General features: G+C 38.6%; 1 protein-coding gene across 2 annotated transcripts in view; it reads right to left on the reverse strand.

The window, feature by feature from the left end:
* The window catches only part of ARL6 (ARF like GTPase 6), a 34,955-nt gene that overhangs the window by 3,538 nt on the left and 13,036 nt on the right, over positions 1–18,381 (reverse strand). For both annotated transcript variants that reach the window (XM_069100743.1, XM_069100742.1), the window contains exons 3-7: positions 10,599–10,660; positions 8,755–8,823; positions 6,273–6,367; positions 5,542–5,671; positions 1,371–1,426 (exon numbers count right to left, since the gene is read on the reverse strand). In XM_069100743.1, coding sequence (XP_068956844.1) covers positions 1,371–1,426; positions 5,542–5,671; positions 6,273–6,367; positions 8,755–8,823; positions 10,599–10,660 — 412 coding nt within the window. The remainder of the gene's footprint in view (positions 1–1,370; positions 1,427–5,541; positions 5,672–6,272; positions 6,368–8,754; positions 8,824–10,598; positions 10,661–18,381) is intronic.

An 18,381-nucleotide genomic window follows, 5' to 3' on the forward strand; every position in this document is an offset into this window, starting at 1 on the left:
CCCGACACTGGAGCTGGTGCTCTTACTCGCTGTGCTACCTGGCCGCCCCTAAGCAATTGGGGTTAAGTAACTTGCTCAAGGTTACACGGCCAGGTGTTTCTGGGTGTGGGTGCTAAGTGTCTGAGCCCGGGATTCGATCTCCAGGTCATCCCGACACTGGGGCCGGTGCTCTTACTCACTGTGCTACCTGGCCGCCCCAAGAATTAGAGTTCTAAAGTATAATATGAGTTTAAGCCACTGGGGGATAGATATGCTACTCTTCACACAATGATTCTTCTGATGGTATTTATCATGCAAGAGAAAAAAAATGACTAAACTCTGACCAAGAAGTAGAGAAAAGGGAGGTTTAAAACATTAAATCCTTGTTAATTCATTTCATTCATTATTTCACCCTGACCAGAGCAGGAAGATATTGCATCAAGCGAGCTAATTAAGGTCTCAGAGATATTAATTATTGATTGTATTAGAAAAGAATACACCAAGAACACCTGGTGTCATACAGTGTCATTCCTTTTTCTTTTTGGGGGGGAGGGAAGAAGGGAAGACAAGGCAATCAGGGTTAAGTGACTTACCGAAGATCACACAACTAGTAAGTGTGTCAAGTGTCTGAGGCCGGATTTGAACTCGGGTCCTCCTGACTCCAGGGCCTGTGCTCTATTCACTGAGCCACCCAGATGCCCTCAGTGTCATTCTTTTTGAGAGGAATATCTTTGAACCTACACTAGATTCTGCTACTATGTATAATGCAAATTTGGGTGAAAAAATTTTTTTTCAGTCTCTTTTCTCTCAAAACAAGATATTAACTAACCTAAATCCATGAAACTATCTTTATGAGCAGTATAAAAACATATCTAGAGTTCAATTCAACAAACTCCTAAACACCTATTATTTTCAAGGCACTGTGAGGATAAATGTTACACTCTTCGTAATAATGTTACCTATAGGAGTTGGAGAGAAAGGGCATGCGATATTCTTAAAAGGATAATTTGGCTTACATCAGTAATGTTATTTTCCTGTTACTGATAAACAATACAAAACCAATTGCCGAAATGTTAAAGATTTGACTAATATACTTCCATTACTATATCATTCTCTAATTAGGTTTACTGTCACAATTCTGAAAAATATTAATTATAATTTTCATTTCTGATCACCTTATACTTTAAATTTTTTCTGTACACACAGCCTTAAAAAAAAAAAAGAAAATGGAGTAAGATTCTGGGTACTTACTCTGTAGTTTTTTCTGACAGCAGAATTAAGTGGAAGTAAGGAAAAAAAGACAGATGACATAATCAAAAGAAAACTTAGAAAAGAAATAATTGAGTAGAAAGAAAAAAAGGAATGAAGATACATTAAAACACCAGATGTACCTTGTAGCCAGTCTACACCTTCTTGTAACCCTTCTCCCTTAATGGCATCACTAGCACTGAAATAAAAACAAAATGCAAATCACACAGCTGTATGAAGAATTATATTTCAAATCTATGTGAGGAGCTGTAATAATTCAATATCACATATTCTTTAAGTTTTATGAAATTTTGAAATGAGTAAAAATGGCAGATAAAAGCATCTGTTCAAAAATAAAACAGCATTTGGGGCAGCTAGTGGTGCACTGAATAGTGCACCGGCCCTGGAGTCAGGAGAAACTGAGTTCAAATACGGCATCAGACACTTAACACTTACTAGCTGCGTAACCTTGGGCAAGTCATTTAACCCTAATTGCCCTGCCTTCCCCCCTCCAAAAAGCAAAAATAAAAATAAAACAGGAGAGAGCTGTTTATAAAACACATTAAATTTTTGATAAACAGTTTTGCCACCCTCAACAAATGCTATTCATTATACCATACTGACTTACCATCAATAGAACATGCAATTTCAGCTGTTTTACCAAAACTGGCAATGGATTTATACTGAGAGATTTACACTGAAATTCCTTTGTCCCTGACTGTTCCCTCTGAACTAATGGTATTTAGGTTGACCATGAAACTAGGTCCTTTCTCTGTCTAAAGAGAATTGAAATGTACAGGAACCAAACCTATAATTAGTCATATAACGTATATATGTATATATATATGTATGTATATATGTATATGTGTATATATGTGTGTGTGTGTGTGTGTGTGTATATATGGAAGACCGCGGTACCAGCCTTCTTTTTTTGATACATGATGGCATTGTGACCAGAGCCAAGTTACTTAATTTTCAGTGCTCCAGACAATTAAGTATAGGTAAACCGCTAATCTGTAGCACTGGAGTGAGTTTCTAACCTCATTATTTAGACCATTTTATGGAGAACCAAATATCCTACATTTTTAATAAAAATAGGAACAATGAATTTAGGTGTGCCTAAATAGGTATACTGTATTTTCCGTAAAGCTTCTTTTCATTGTCAGGTTCTTTTCAAAGAAGAAATAAGGTACAGTAAGAATAATAGGTATTTGCAATTAGCTCTTTCATATCACTAAGCTTCCAATTCTCATATGATAACAACTGATATAGCACTCTGTGGTTTGCAGCTAGGAGGTAGAGTGGATAGAGTGCCAGGTCTGGAGTCAGGAAGATTAATCTTCCTAAGTTCAAATCTGGACTCAGACATTTATTAACTGTGTGACCCTGGGTAATTCACTTAATTCTGTTTACCTCAGTTTCCTCATCTGTAAAATGAGCTGGAGAATGAAATTGCAAAATACTTCAATATCTTTACCAAGAAAACCCCAAATGAGGCCATGAAGAGTTGGGTAGGACTAAAAAGGACTAAACAACAACAGAAAGTACTTCATGGATATTAATCGTGATCTGAGTTAATTAGGAAGATCACGGGGTCACAGATTTAGGTCTGGAAGGGGCCTTAGGAGCCTACTGAATATTGCCCCTTCACAGATAAGGAAACTAGGGCATGTATAACCTCTCTCACAGGGTCACTTAGCTAGCAGCTGAGGTAGAATTTAAAAACTTTGGTCTTCCTGACTCACTTATCCAGCTGCCTCCCCCAAACCAGAAATTATTTAGTTTAGAGATTTAGAAATTCCTTGATACTTAGTAAAGCATCAGAATTTGACTTGTTATTGAATAATTTTCAGGCAGAAATTTAATTTCAGGCAGAAATGAGTGTCAGAACATTCAGCCTAAGAAGACAATCTGACTTACGTTTCTTCTTTCCCTTTCATTACTCAGACTTTAGTAGCATTATTCTTTCTTTCTCTGTAATCACAGGAAAAGTGATGTTCTTACTCCTCACACAAAAGCTAATGCTTTTATTTATGCCCTAGTTTCATTCTCATCATCTTCCACAAGATCCTGCACCAAAAGTTATTATAGCCTTTCTCACACATCTTCTATCCTTTTCTCTTTCCATGTGCTTACAGATATGTTTGAGTCTCACCAATCTTTTAAAAAACAAACAAAACAACCTTTCCTTAACTCATTTCATCTATCGATGTACTTACTATCTTTTTCCTCCTCATTTTACTATTAAACTACTTGAAAAATTTGTCTTGCTTCCATTCCCACAATGTCTACTTTTTTCTCAATCCCTTATTATTTGACTTCTAACCTTACTATTCCACAGAAAGCTACTTAGATGCTCTACCCAGTGGCTTTTGCTCAGTACGCATCCTTTATGTGCAGCGCTTGATCCCATCGCACATGTCATCCTGATGTTTTCTTCCTTTGGCTTCAGGACGGCCACATAGGTCTCCTACCTTCTTAATCATTCCTTCTTGGTCTTGTTCACTAGCTTATCTTTCTTCTGGACCCTTTAATGTGGACATTATGGGTACTGCCCAAGGACCTGCATGGTACATATATAAGTATTCATGCCATCTTATTGTTGTGGGGAACTTTGTCAATGCTGACTGACAACCATTGTGTAATTTCAGAACCGTAGAAAGTTAGCTTGCTTGGGGCCATATGATCACTCCACTTTAAAGACAGGACTTGAATAGGAGGTTTTCTGCCTCTGAGACCTCTTGTCTCATTATTACTCACTGTTTTCTCTATTCATGCTGCTTCTCTACTCAAACTCTACCGTCCTTATGCTCTGCCTCAGCTGTCTCACACACAGCAGTTTTGCCTCCACCTGGAGAAGGAAGACTTCTGTATCTATTTCTTTTTTTTTAAAGCAATCAGGGTTAAGTAATGTGCTCAAGGTCACATGGCCAGGTGTTTCTGGGCAGGTACTGAGTGTCTGAGCCTGGATTCGATTTCCAGGTAATCCTGACTCTGGGGCCGGTGCTCTTACTCGCTGAGCCCCCTGGCCGCCCCTAAGCAATCAGGGTGAAGTAACTTGCTCAAGGTCACACGGCCAGGTGTTTCTGGGCGGGTACTGAGTGTCTGAGCCCAGATTCGATCCCAGGTCATCCCAACACTGGAGCCGGTGATCTTACTCACTGCACCACCTGGCTGCCCCTAAGCAATCGGGGTGAAGTAACTTGCTCAAGGTCACACGGCCAGGTGTTTCTGGGTGGGTGCTGAGTATCTGAGCCCGGATTTGATCCAGATCATCCCGACACTGGGACCCGTGCTCTTACTTGCTGAGCCCCCTGGCCTCCCCTCCTATACCTATTTCTAAGCTCTGTGCCCAATCTTCTCGACTCTTCACTGCTTCTGACGTTGTTGGCCATTCCTTCCTACTCTGTGCTTGTTCTTTGTCTTTGTTTATAGATATATTAAAGGCTGACTGCTTCTGTCTCCTTGTTGGCCCTTCTCTTTTCCTCACCTGTCACAGACATTCAGTCACAAAGGTCCTAATAAGCAAGTACAACTGTGCAATCTCTCTTACTCCCCTTCTCTCTATGCCCATTGCCACTACCCTAGTTCAGGCTGCTGTTACTACCTTCTGAAATTAAGCCACTATCATAGAATTTGTCTATCACATTCCCTCTCTGTAAGCCTTTGTAATGTCCTGGAATGAATGAGAGCACTGGGGGAAGAAAACTTTTTCTTTTTTATTCTTTTTTTTTCCTTTTTAGAGGGCAATTGGTGCTAAGTAACTTGCCCAAGGGTCTGAGGCAGGATTTGAACTCAGGTCCTCCTGACTGGTGCTCTACTCACTGGGGCAGGTGCTCTACTCACTGTGCCACCTAGCTGCCCCTGGGAAGAAAACATTTAAAAGGGAAAAAAGAGAAAAGATAGAAGAGGTGAGGAGCACTAGAGAAAAATTTTGGCTACTTCACTTTTTTTAAAAACTGTGTCTGTTTCTTTGGGGATATTTTGTTAGTTAAGTGGCAATAATTTAAATCAGCAAGAAACTGTTTTCCAAATGTGCAATAAATTCATTTCTAAAAGCAATTAATGATTTAGAAGTTCAACCTTATTAGTTTTTCCAAACATCTTGCATTAGTGCCATAATAATCTTTGGAATATACAATTCTTAAAGATAAACAACTTAGTTTTCAAAGAAGCATCACATTATTAATGTCTAGCTAGTCAGTGTGTAGGGTGCATCTTTACTACTGTGTTGTGGTTCAGAAAAGAATGATCAAAGCTGAAAAGTGTGCTTTTTTTTTTAACAAGAAAGGAAAGGCAAACATAAAGCTTTACCAAATATGCCATGGTTTATCTTTGATGTTTTCTAAAGACAGCAACTGGGACACTTTTACAGATGTTACTGCATCCCTAAGATCCATTTTGTTAGCAAAGAATAAAATTGGTATTCGGCGGTGCTTAATATCTGAGAAAGAAAAAACATTATCTTAAAGTTATTACAAATGAAAACAAAACAGGAAAAATGTTTAACATTTATATGTTTCTACATTCTACAAAACATATTTTAAAATATATACATATAGCCAAGAAATGATGAAATTTATAATTTAATATAGGCAGCGGTTCTGAACTAAACTCAAGGTGGAAGATGATAGAGAATGAATGATTTAGGAGTTCATTGGAACTTTGAAGAAGTAATTAAGTGCTTTTGAAAAAAAAATCTCATTGCACTGGCATCACAAAAAAAAGTACATCGGATTTGAACGCCAAGAATTTGTTCCAAAGATTTTAATTTATAGGACAAATGTAAATTTCAAGAATATATTTCTTAAGTTCAAAACATAATATATTTAAAAAGTAGCTTTGAAAAAGCTCTGAGTCATTGTGTGTCTTTAATATAGTAAAGAAAAGCTTTAAAATCCTGAAAAAATAGAAAGCAAATAAAGCAAAGGAAATGATGTATCTGTGTCATATAATGCATTCTTACACATTTTGGAAAATTTAACTATATAACCATAGTGCAGTGTAGTTATTACTACAAAGTACTGGAAGATAAAATCACTCACCTGGATGATTCAAGAGAATATCAAGTTCTTCTTTGGCTACAACCATTCTTAATCTGTCACTACTGTCGATGACAAAAATAATGGCCTGTCCTTCTCTGTGTAATATATAAAAGTGAGAAGAAGAATAACGACTGATTATACAAATTACCAACGGCTCTACTGGTAACAAATGAGCATTTCCTCTTTGATATATAAATATAAGTTCCTCCAAACATGCTTCACAGGAGATGGTGTTTTTATTTATCTCTTTTTTTTTCAGGGGGGAAGGAAGAGCAATTGGGGTTCAGCGACTTGCCCAAGATCACACAGCTATTAAGTGTTTGAACTTGGGTCCCTGGGTCTCATCTATAAAATGAGGCCGCTGGGGACCCTTCCAGTTTTCCACCTCTGATACTAGAAGCCTATAAACCCTTTCAGGTAGATATTACAAATGCTACTGTCCTTGTTTCCGACACAACAAAAATGAGGCTCAGAGACGTGCAATGTCTTCTATATGGTAACAGAGCTAGTTAACATCAGTGACAAAAGAGCACCCCGGCCTTTTTTTGACCCAAACTATGCCCCACAGCTTATTTTAAGCAAGGCAGGGTCTGAAGCATGGTAGTATTTTTAGATGGGATTCCAATGAATGGATGGAACAATTTGACGAGTGTTATTGAAAGTCATTTGCATCAGTTTGTGTCTTCCCAAGCTTCTCTATATTCATCTTGCTCACCTTTCTTATAGGATAGCATACCAATCTTTCTTTCCATTCACAAAACACTGTTCATTGCTGGATTCCCCCAACTTTCAACTGATGGGCATTTACCATGTTTATAGTTCTTTGCTATTACAAAAAGTGCTGCCACAAACATTTTGGTGTCTTTGGGACCTTTTTTTTTTTTTTTTAGCAATCGGGGTTAAGTAACTTGCTCAAGGTTACACGGCCAGTTATTTCTGGATGTGGTGCTGAGTATCCAAGCCCGGATTTGATCCAGGTCATCCCGACACTGGAGCTGGTGCTCTTACTCGCTGAGCCACCTGGCTGCCCCTAAGCAATTGGGGTTAAGTAACTTGCTCAAGGTTACATGGCCAGGTGTTTCTGGGTGGGTACTAATTGTCTGAGCCCAGGATTTGATCTCCAGGTCTTCTCAACACTGGAGCCGGTGCTCTTACTCGCTGTGCTACCTGGGCGCCCCACGGGACCTTTCTTTTTAACACTGTATTCTATTTTTGAGTCAAAGAGTATGGGCATTTTAGTAATTTTATTGGTATAATTCTAAATTACTTTAGAATTTTTGGACTAGGGGTGGCTAGGTAGCACAGTGAATAGAGCACTGGCTCTGGAGTCAGGAGGACCTGAGTTCAAATCTGGCCTCAGACACTTAACACTTACTAGCCGTGTAACCTTGGGCAAGTCACTTAACCCCAATTGCCCTCCAAAAAGAAAAAAAAAAGAATATTTGGACTATTCCCATCTTTTGTCATCAGTGCAGATTTTCTAGGTGAAAACTTCATAATTATGTTGATCTGCATTTTTCTTTTTATTAGTGGTCAGAAGTGATCTTTTATATGCTAATAGTTTGCAATTCTTTTTTGAGAATTTTTTGACTCCTTATCCTTAATGATCAGGCTTGGCCCTGAAGAAGAGATATGAGACTATACGTACCTCCTGACTTTCTTTGCAAAGGTAGGTGGCTGAAGGTATGGAATCCTATATATAATTTGGTTGATATGTTGGTTATTTTCAGTGAACTTTTTTTCCTCTTGATAGACTGATATCAGAAATGGTTTTATGGGAGACATAGGTTCACAGATTTAGAGGTGGAAGGGACCTTAGAAGTCATCAAATACAACTCCCTCATATTAGGATATTCTAACCTAAAGAGATTACATGACTTGCTCTATGTCACATAAGAAGTAAGTGGCAGAGCTGGGATCTGGACCCTGGTTCTCTAACTCCAAATCCTATGTTCTTTCCACTGAACCAGATAGCAAGAAAAAGTAAAAGAAAAAAAAGTTTGTAGTGTTCCAGGAAGTGCTGAGCATGGCACCTTATATGTATGGGCTTCTTAATAATTAAAAAAAATTAAATTGAATGTACTTGATCACTGAATCATCTTGTAGATCACAACTGTGCCCTTTCCCTTGAGCCATTATATAAATTAGGAGAGAATATAAAACTACAAGCCACAAGCCCATTCCAATCTATTAAAATCGCCATTTGCATAATCTGCTATGATTTGCTATTAAAATAGAAACATCCACTTCATCAACTCACATTAATGCTGATTCAAATCAAATGCTATCTTTGCTTCTTAGGCACTTACTATACGACAAACCCTTTATTTGGCATACAGGGCAATATGAAGAAAAATAAGATACAGTCTTTATCCTCAGTGATAGTGTTAATACATATGTCCAAAATACTTTAATAAAAAATAGGATGTTAAGTACACAAAAGAGGTATAAAATTGCATGGAAAAATTGAGAATTTACTTACTTGTAATAATGTTCCCATAGGTTTCTATATCTCCCTTGACCTGACATGTCAAACACTGTGAAAGACAAACTGCAAAAGAAATTCCAGGTCAAACTATAGTTACTTATTGGAAATGTATACGCACTGCTAATTTTTTTGAATTAAGAAATAATTCTTTGAGGAAAGCTTTAAACTGAAGGGGTTTTAATTTTCAAGCTAGATAAAGTAACAGTGAAATGGGATGAATATTGCTAGTAAACATGGCTTTGCACAATATAGAATAGAAATAGAAATGATTTTTTTTACTGGCCAAGTTGCCAGAATTAATTTTAATGCTAAAGTATAATAAAATTTAACTGAACTCCACCTTTTGATAGTTTTCAAATTATTCACTTTGAAACAAAAAAGGTAGTAATTGAGATTTATTAATCATTTAGAATTTCAAATAACAATATAATTAGAAGTTTGTTTTTTTAAACTAACCTGAAGAAATTAAAAACTAGTTGTATACTGGGATCCTGAATTCTCAAAACTCATAGAGGAATGTGACTTTGGATCTCAGATTATGCTTCTCACCAAATTTTATGACCACGGGCAAAGCCAAGTAGCAACACAGCTCAATTCTCCCATTTTCCTCCAAATAACATGAAAATAATTCCTCAAATCAAATACTGGAGGGCAGAGCCAACTAAAGGTTCGGGGTGAGACAACTTAGGAAGTTGACAAGAGAGTTCTGTGATATTGGGCTGGGTGCCAGCCTGGAGTTCTGTAGCCACAACAGCTGAGGGCCTTGGAGGAGGTTCTGACAGCAAGAGCAGAAGCAGAAGCTTTGGGAGCTCTCAGCCCAGAGATGGAAAGGAAATCCGACAAAAAGTCCAGAAGAGATCGCACAGGACCCAGAGCTGACGCTGGGCACAGGGCCAGGCTCTGCCTGGCAGACCCGCTGCTGACTGGGCTGCAGCTCCAGGGAGGAGAGGAGCAGAGGCACTTTGTGGCTTCTGAGCACAGACCACAGCTCTCCCAGAAAAACAGTCGTGCAGGAAAGCCTGAAGCTTGGGACAGCGCCCCCTCCCTCCCTCCCTCAATCCCAGGTGAGCAGAGCCCACTTTAATATAAAACTCACAGTTAAGAAACAGGCTAGAAAAATGAGCAAACAAAAAAAAAAAAATAACCTGACCAGAAAAGGCTACTTTGGTGACAGAGAAGATGAAGACACAAACTCAGAAAAGGCAAATAAAGGAAAAACAGCCATAAGCAGAGACTCAGAGGAAAATGAAATGCAAATCGGAGACAAGACCAACAAGAATTCCTGGAAGAGTTAAAAAAAGAGAAAAGAGGAAAAATTGGGAAAAGAAATGAGAGTGATACAAGACAATTATGAAAAGGTAACAGCACAAAAAACTATGCCTAAAGGGACATAAAGCTGCAAATCCTTTGACCCAACAATACCATGACTAGGTTTGTAAACCAAAGAGAGAAAAGTAAAGGAAAAAGAATCTCTATGTACAAAAGAATTTATAGCAGCTTTTTTGTGGTGGCAAAGAATTGGAAATTGAGAGGATGCCCATAAATTGGGGAATGGCTCAAAAAGTTGTGGTAGAAGATTGTGATGGAATACTACTGTGTTATAAGAAACAATGAGCAGGACAGTTTCAGAAAAATCTGGGAAGACCTACAAGTTATATAATTTTTTCACTTTTTTATTTCTGGTGACATGGCTAATATGGAAATATGTTTTGCATGATTGCACATGTATAACTGACATCACATTGCTGGAGGGAGAGAATTTGGAACTCAAATTTTAAAAAAGAACGTTAAAATAAATAAAAAATTTTATAACCATCAGTTTAATAAAATCGAGTTACCTGGATGTCTTGAATTTCTCTATACTGAACCCTATTGTTGGAACTATGTCTTGAGTTTGAGCCTATGAAAGAGAAAAAGTAAAGTTAAACAAATTTCAATTATTCCAAACAGATTTTTTCATAAGTTATGTCAAAATATTCAATTTTAATAACATCTATCTCAACAGACCACATCCTGTTAAATAAAAAAAATTACTCTTTTGAATAGCTGTCTTTGATTGTAGGCACCTTACATGAGCTTATATTTAATATTTACAAATCTAAGTAACATTTTGAGTCTGAATCAACTTATCATATCCCAAACTCTAGAAGTATGCAGTGTAGCTTTCTTAATGTCACCACAGGAAAAACTATTATCTTATTAACGAGGTGTTTTCACGGTAGCCTTGTCTCCCAATAACACAAATTTTCCTTACTACAAAAGCAAAACAAAAGAAAACCTTTCCTCCTCCAACCCATAAACTATAATAATGTCTCCATTAGCAAGGAAAACAAATCTATCTTTGTGAGGAAAGTCAAATGTCCTTATAGTCACACATCTGAGTCAGGCCTTTTAAAAAATCCTAACGTTTGCAGAAAACAAAACAAAACAACAACAAAACCTTATGTTTTAGCCGAGATTATCAGCCGCCATTACAGAACAACGTACTGACCAGGTCTCAGATGGGAAACTGTCAAACAGGCCAATGTTCAAACTCTGAGTTTTTTTTTTTAATATTGAGAAACAACAGCTAAGCGTTCTTTCATCAATTTTAAAGCTGAGTTATTTGAGCACAATAGGGTGGTAAGGAAAGAAAAAAAAGAAAGGACTGTGTTTTTCAAAACAAAGGAAGATCAACTTGATCTCTAAGTTATAGGGAGATTTACAGAGAGAAAAGAGGGCAGCAAAATGCATATTGGTCGATCAACTTCTCAAAAAAAAACACCTAATTTTCCCAAATTTTCCTTAAAATTTCATCAAATGCTTTAGCCAAAATTTAACTGAATAAAATATTCTGAATTCCATGATATTGATCAAAGTGTAGCAATTATGCAGATCAAAAACCTTAGCAGCCTATAATAGGATAGACTGATATAAAAATTGTTCTATTAATTTTTGAAATATACTTTATTAATAGTATTTATTAATATCAACATTAATAAAAATACACTGATATCATCAACTCACATTTATAATTTCTATAGAATTATATTGGCTGAAAAATGTTTTTTGTAGGAATAGAAAAGCATTAAGTGCTTGTTTTCTTAAAAACATATACTATATATTCTAATTTCTTTATAACAACGTTGAGACAAAAATCACAAACAATATAGAGAAAATAAAATAGAAAATACATGGTATCTTTAAATATATCATTAAGTTTGGTGAGACATTTACCATTACCATTAGTAGGTCTTCTTATGACAAATTCTACTCACTGGAGTTGATTGGGTTGAAGGATGGCATGACTAGGCTTGTGCTTTAGGAAAATCACTTTCGTGGTGAGTGGAGGATGGACTGGAGGCAGAGAAATTTGGAGCCAGACAGACATACCGACAGCCTATTATAAGAATAAAGGCATGAGGGTCTGTGCTAGAGTGGTGGAAGATGTTGCAAAGGTGACAATGACAGATCTTGGCGATACATCCCATGATGAGGGGTGAGGGAGGAGAAGTCCAGGATGTAAGCCTGAAGACCTGGAACAGTGGTAAGAGGAGGGTGATGGTAGGGGGTAGGTCTAGAGGGAAAAATAATGGGTAACATTTGGGACATATAGAATTTAAGATGTCTACTGGACATTTAGTTCTAGATGTCTAAAAGGCCACTGGAGATCTAGGACTGGATGTCAGTAAAGGTTTTTGGAGTAGGCTAGGCGATCTAAAAATCTTCAGCATAGAGGTGGTAATTAAATCCATAAAAATTGATGTGATCACCAAATAAACTAATATACAGGGAAAAGAGAAGAGGGTTCAGGACCAAATCCTGAGGGGCACTTATGGTTAGAGGGTCTGACCTAGGTGTGAATCCAGCAAAGGAGACAGAGAAGAAACATTTAGATAGGTAGGAGAACCAGGAGAGAGTGATGTCCTGAAAACAGAGAGAAGGGACTATCAGAGAGAGAGAGTGATCAACAGTGTCAAAGCCTGCAGAGAGATCAAGAAAATTAGGACTGAGAAAAGGCCATTAGAATTAGCAACTAAAAGACCAAAAGCAGTTTCAGTGGAATGATAATGTCAGAAGACAGACTGTAAAGGGTTAAGAAGTGGAAGCGCCTGTTACACTGTCCTTTTTAAGGAATTTAGCTATAAAAAGCACAAGACAAATACGATGATAGGTGGCAGGGATGAAAGGATCAAATGAGTTTTTTTTTTTTTCTGGACAGGAGAGACATGGGAAAGTTTTATAAGTGATAGAGTGGGGATGATAGAGGCTGGAATCTAGTGGAAGAGATGGGATGAAATGGGATCAGGTGAACAGGGTTAGCTCTGGGAAGGAGTAAGTCTATTTCATGTGCGATGGGTGAAGGAGGACAAAGGACAGAATACACCTGAGTGATATAAGATGAAGAAGAGGGGAGGAGAATGGCCTCAATTTTTTCTGTAATATATGAGTCCACTGAGAGGATGGGGAGGGAGAGCCATCGCAACTTTTAGGTGGGAAGAAAATGCTTGAAAGTATCACTGTGAAGAGGGGGAGAATGAGTGGACAGAGAAGGCCTAACAAGAGTGTCTAACAGTGGTGAGGGCCCAGTCGAGGTTGTGTAACATACTGTAGTGGACCCAATCAGAATGATTGTGTGATTTTCTCCATCTTTGTTCAGCAGCACACGTGTAGAATGATCCAAGATTGAGACTTGCCTGGGTATAACTGGTAACATGATTAAAAGGCTAGAGACTCAAGAGAGGAGGTCAGTGTGGAGATAAATTGGTTCACCAAGATGTCAAGATGGAGAAAAAAGGAAAGAGTGGCTGGTGCAGGGGAGATGGCCTGGGAGAGAATTGAGGAGTCAAGAGATTGGAGGTCACAGTGTTGACAAAGAGTGGGATTTGGTAAGGGAAAACAGGGAGAGGTGAAAAGTCAATATATTATGGTTAGATTAGGGGATTTCTAAATTCTTCAACAGAGAGGTATATTTGTGGGTGATGACACAAGAACGGCCATCTTTGTGTGTTTCTGAGGTGGGGTGGAGGAATAACTCATGGCAAGTGAGCAGTCTGAGGAATTAAGTGGTTAGGGTGTCTGAGGGATACCTAATGTGTATGATGAAGTCTCCTAATAACAGGGCAGGAGTTGGGAAGGAGAGAAACATTGTGAGCCATGTATTGTATCACTGAGGAAGGAGTGTGATCTGGAGTCTATAGAAAACAGCTACCGCAATTTTGACTGGATGGAAGATATAAACAGCATGAACCTGAAAGGAAGAGAGGCCACTGAGTGACAGAGGTAGGGGATGAAATTCAGAAGCCAGTGGAAGCAACAGTGGTGTGCCTCAGACCCCCCAGTTCAGAGCAGGGTTTCACTTTCAGCATCTAGTCCATTCTGTAAAGGAATAACCATGGCATGAATCCCAGGCCAAAGGGGAGCCTAGAATTCTGTCTCTTGGAACCAGCAGGGCTTTCCAGCTGGCTGGAAGGGGTAGTGTCCTGTGACAGTCTACTCGTGTACACCTAAACTCATGTCAGGAACATGGAGAACTCAGACCAAGGGGGCAGTGATCAGACTTTGCCTTGGATCAAACCACTCTGGGAGCACTAAATGCTTGTAGGTCATCAGACTAATTCTGAAATAACATAGCACTCGATAAGCCAAGAAAGTAGCAGCAGGACCTCTCCAGACTTTGTTCTCAGAAGTGTGGAAATACCAGTCCTAAAATAAAATATGAAATAGACTGGAATGATAGGTGAACAAACAAACAAAAAAAGAACCCCCACAATAATGAGTTATTGAGGGGGGCTAGGTGGTGCAGTGAGTAAAGCACCGGCCCCAGAATCAGGAGGACCTGAGTTCGGTTCTGGTCTCAGACACTTAACACCCCCACAAAAAAACTAGCCGTGTGACCTTGGGCAAGTCACTTAACCCCAACTGCCCTCCAAAAAAAAGGCAAAAAAAAATGAGTTAGTGCAGTGGCAGAGATATTCAAGACAGAAAGGCAAAAGAAAATGACTCCAATGTCTTAAAGCAAAACATAGCTCAGGTAGAAATTCAACTGGTATTTCTAGAAGAGACTAAATAAGAGGGTTAAAAAAAATAAACAGAATGGGAGGTGGAGCCAAGATGGCAGTGAAGAAGCAGAAAAACTCCCTGAGCTCCCCCCATAACCACCTCAAATACCTATAAAATATGACTCTAAACAAACTTTAGAGCTACAGAGCCCACAAAGTGACAGAAAAACAGACCTTCCACTGGAGGCAGCCTGGCAGGAAGGGTCCATCTCAGCATTCTGGGAGCAGAGCCCAGCCCCATGGTACCCCTTTAGCCCCAGGGCAGCCCCAACCAGCAGTGGAAGGAGCGGACTTCGGGAGAGTGGATCACCAGCAGCTGTGGCAGTGTCCAGAAATATCAATCCACAAATGATAAAGACAAAGTAAAAGGTCAGTGTAGAAATCTGTTGGAACTGGGGGGTGGGGCAGAGGGACCCCTGGAGCGAGAAGCAGCTGAGGCACGACACCCAGGCAGCTGCCTCCACATGGCTACTTCAAAGGTCCTGGCCTGCAGTTCAAAGGGGGGCCAAATGACCATTCTGAGAGTAATTGGTCTTGCTTTAACCTGCCTGGATCTGGATCGCGGTCTTGGGTGGTCGTCCTGAGGGTGACCGATGAGCCAGAGCTTGTGGGGCTGTAGAGCTGGCACCCTCCTAATAGCTCCAGCAGCTGTGAAAACCCCAGTGATTTGGGACAAAGCTTCCCTTCTGGAATCAGAGTTCTATTGTGGCAAAGAGCTGAAAAGTCACGTAACTGAGTGGCAGCATGAGCAAACAAAGGAAGCACAGCAAACACAGCAATCCAACTTTGGATTCCTTTTTTGGGGACAAAAAGATCAAAGCATGGAACAGGAGGAAGACAATGAAGTCAGAACTCCTACACCAAAAGCTTCCAAGAAATACATGAACTGCTCACAGGCCACGGAGGAGCTCCAGAAGGATTTCGAAAATCAAGTAAGAGAAGTGGAGTAAAAATTGGGAAGAGAAATGAGAATGATGCAAAAAAATCATGAAAAGAGAGTCAACAACCTGAATGAAGAAGAGGCCCAAAAAGGCAATGAGGAGAAGAATGCCTTAAAAAGCTGAATTTGCCAGATGGAAAAAGAATTTCAGAAGCTCACTGAAGAGAATTTTCAGAATTAGATTGGAGCAAATGGAAGCTAATGACTTTATGAGAAATCAAGATACTATTAAACAGATCCAAACAAATGAAAAAATAGAAGGCAATGTAAAATATCTCACTGGAAAAAACCATTGACCTGGAAAACAGATCCAGGAGAGATAATTTAAAAATTAATGGACTACCTGGAAGCCATGACCAAAGTAAGAACCTAGAAATCATCCTCCAGGAAGTTCTCAAAGAAAACTGCCCTAATGTTTTAGTACCAGCGGCCAGAATAGAGGTTGAAAGAATCTACCAATCACATATTGAAAAATATCCCAAAAAGAAAACTCTTAGGAATATTATAGCCAGGTTCCAGAGTTCCCAGATCAAGGATAAAATGATAGAAGTGGCCAAGCAGAAACAATTTGAATATTGTGGAAACACAATCATGATAACACAAGATCTAGCAGCTTCTACATTAAGGGATTGAAGGGCTTGGAATATGATATTCCGGAGATCAAAGGAGCTTGGATTAAAATCAATAATCACCTACTCAGCAAAACTGGGTATAATATTTCAGGGGAAAATATGGTCATTCAATGAAATAGAGAACTTTCACACTTCTTTATGAAAAAACCAGAGTTGAATAGAATATCTGACATTCAAATACAAGAAGCAAAAGAAGCATGAAAAGGTAAACAGGGAAAAGAAATCATGAGGAACTTATCAAAGTTGAACTATTTACGTGCCTACATGGAAAAATGATAATTGTAACTTATGAAACTTTTCTCAGTATGAGGATAGTTGAAAGGAATATAAATGTGTATATATATATATGTATACATACATATATATGTCTATATATGCATATGAATACATGTGTGAATGTGTATATATGTGTACAGGTATACATAGACAGAGGGCACAGGATCAATTGAATAGGAAGGGATGATACTTAAAAGGTGAAATTGAGAGGTGACAGAGGAATATAATTAGAGGAGATGGGGAAAGACACAATTGCGTAAATTATCTCATAGAGAAGAGGCAAGGGAAAACTTTTACAATGGAGGAGAAGAACAGGAAGGCAAAAGGGAATGGGTCAACCTTACTCTCATTGAATTAGGCTTAGGAAGGGAATGACATACACACTAAATTGGGTATCCTGCCCTATAGGAGAGTAGGGGGGAAGAGGATGAGAGGGGGGATGATGGAGGGGAGGATAGGTTTGGGGGGAGGGTAGTTAGAAGCATACACTTTTAAAATTTATTAATTTTTTTAGTTTTCAGCATTCACTTCCATAAGATTTTTTTGTTTTGTTTTGTTTTTTGGAGGGCAGAGGACAGGGCGATTGGGGTTAAGTGACTTGCCCAAGGTCACACAACTAGTAAGTGTGTCAATTGTCTGAGGTCATGTTTGAACTCAGGTCTTCCTGACTCCAGGGCCAGTGCTCTATTCACTGCGCCACCTAGCCGCCCCTGAAGCACACACTTTTGAAAAGGGACAGGGTCAAAGTAGAGAATAGAGCAAGTCAGGGATGGGATAGGATGGAGGCAAATATAGTCAGTCTTTCACAATATATTCACCATGGAAATGTTTTGTATAACTACTCATGTACAACCTAATTTGAATTGCTTATCTTCCCAGTAATGGTAGGTGACAAGGGAGGAAGAAGAAGAATCTGGAATTCAAAGTTTTAAAATCAAATGTTTTTTTTAAAAATGATGATGATGATGATTTTTACATGCAACTGGGAAATAAGATATACAAGCACTGGTGTATGGAGATCCATCTTGCCCTACCAGAAAGTCAGAGGGGGTGTGGAGGAGGATATAGGAGAGATCAGATTGGGGGAGGGGGTATACAGTGAGATGACTGTTTTGGGGTGGTGGGTGGGTAGGGGAAAGATGGGATGAAATTTTTTAACTCAAAATCTTATGGAAATGAATGACGTAAACTAAAAATAAACATAAAATTTAATTTTAAAAAATGGAATGAAAGAGCCTGAGGAAAAAAAAAACTGGAAAAGAAATGAAAACAATAGAAAAAAGAACTGGAAAGGGCATTAATGGCTTAAGCATAAGAGGTACAAAAATCTTGTCCAAGCAACCTACTCCCTAAAAATGAGAATGGACCAAATAGGAGCTACTGACTCCATCAGACAATAAAAAATATTTAAGTAATAAAAAGACTGAAAAAAGAGAGGGAAATATAAGGTATCTGCAAAAGCAAATGACCTGGGAAACAGGCTGAGGAGAAAAAAATTAAGAATCACTGGAATGTTTGAATGCTATTACCAAAAAAGGGTCTAAATATTATTTCAAGAAATCTTAAAAGAAAACTTCCCAGATTTCTTAGAACCAGAGGGTACGGTGAAAATAGAAATCTAGAGTCTACCAGTCACTTCCTGAAAGAAATCCTATAATGAAAATACCAGGAACAACACAGTCAAAATATAGAACTTCTGGGTCAAAGAAAAAAATTAAAAAAACTAAATGAC

This window comes from Petaurus breviceps, unplaced genomic scaffold (assembly GCF_028583685.1).
Source record: "Petaurus breviceps papuanus isolate PSGF00001 unplaced genomic scaffold, PetGlider_PUasm1.0 419, whole genome shotgun sequence".
In the NCBI taxonomy this organism is placed as follows: domain Eukaryota; kingdom Metazoa; phylum Chordata; class Mammalia; order Diprotodontia; family Petauridae; genus Petaurus; species Petaurus breviceps.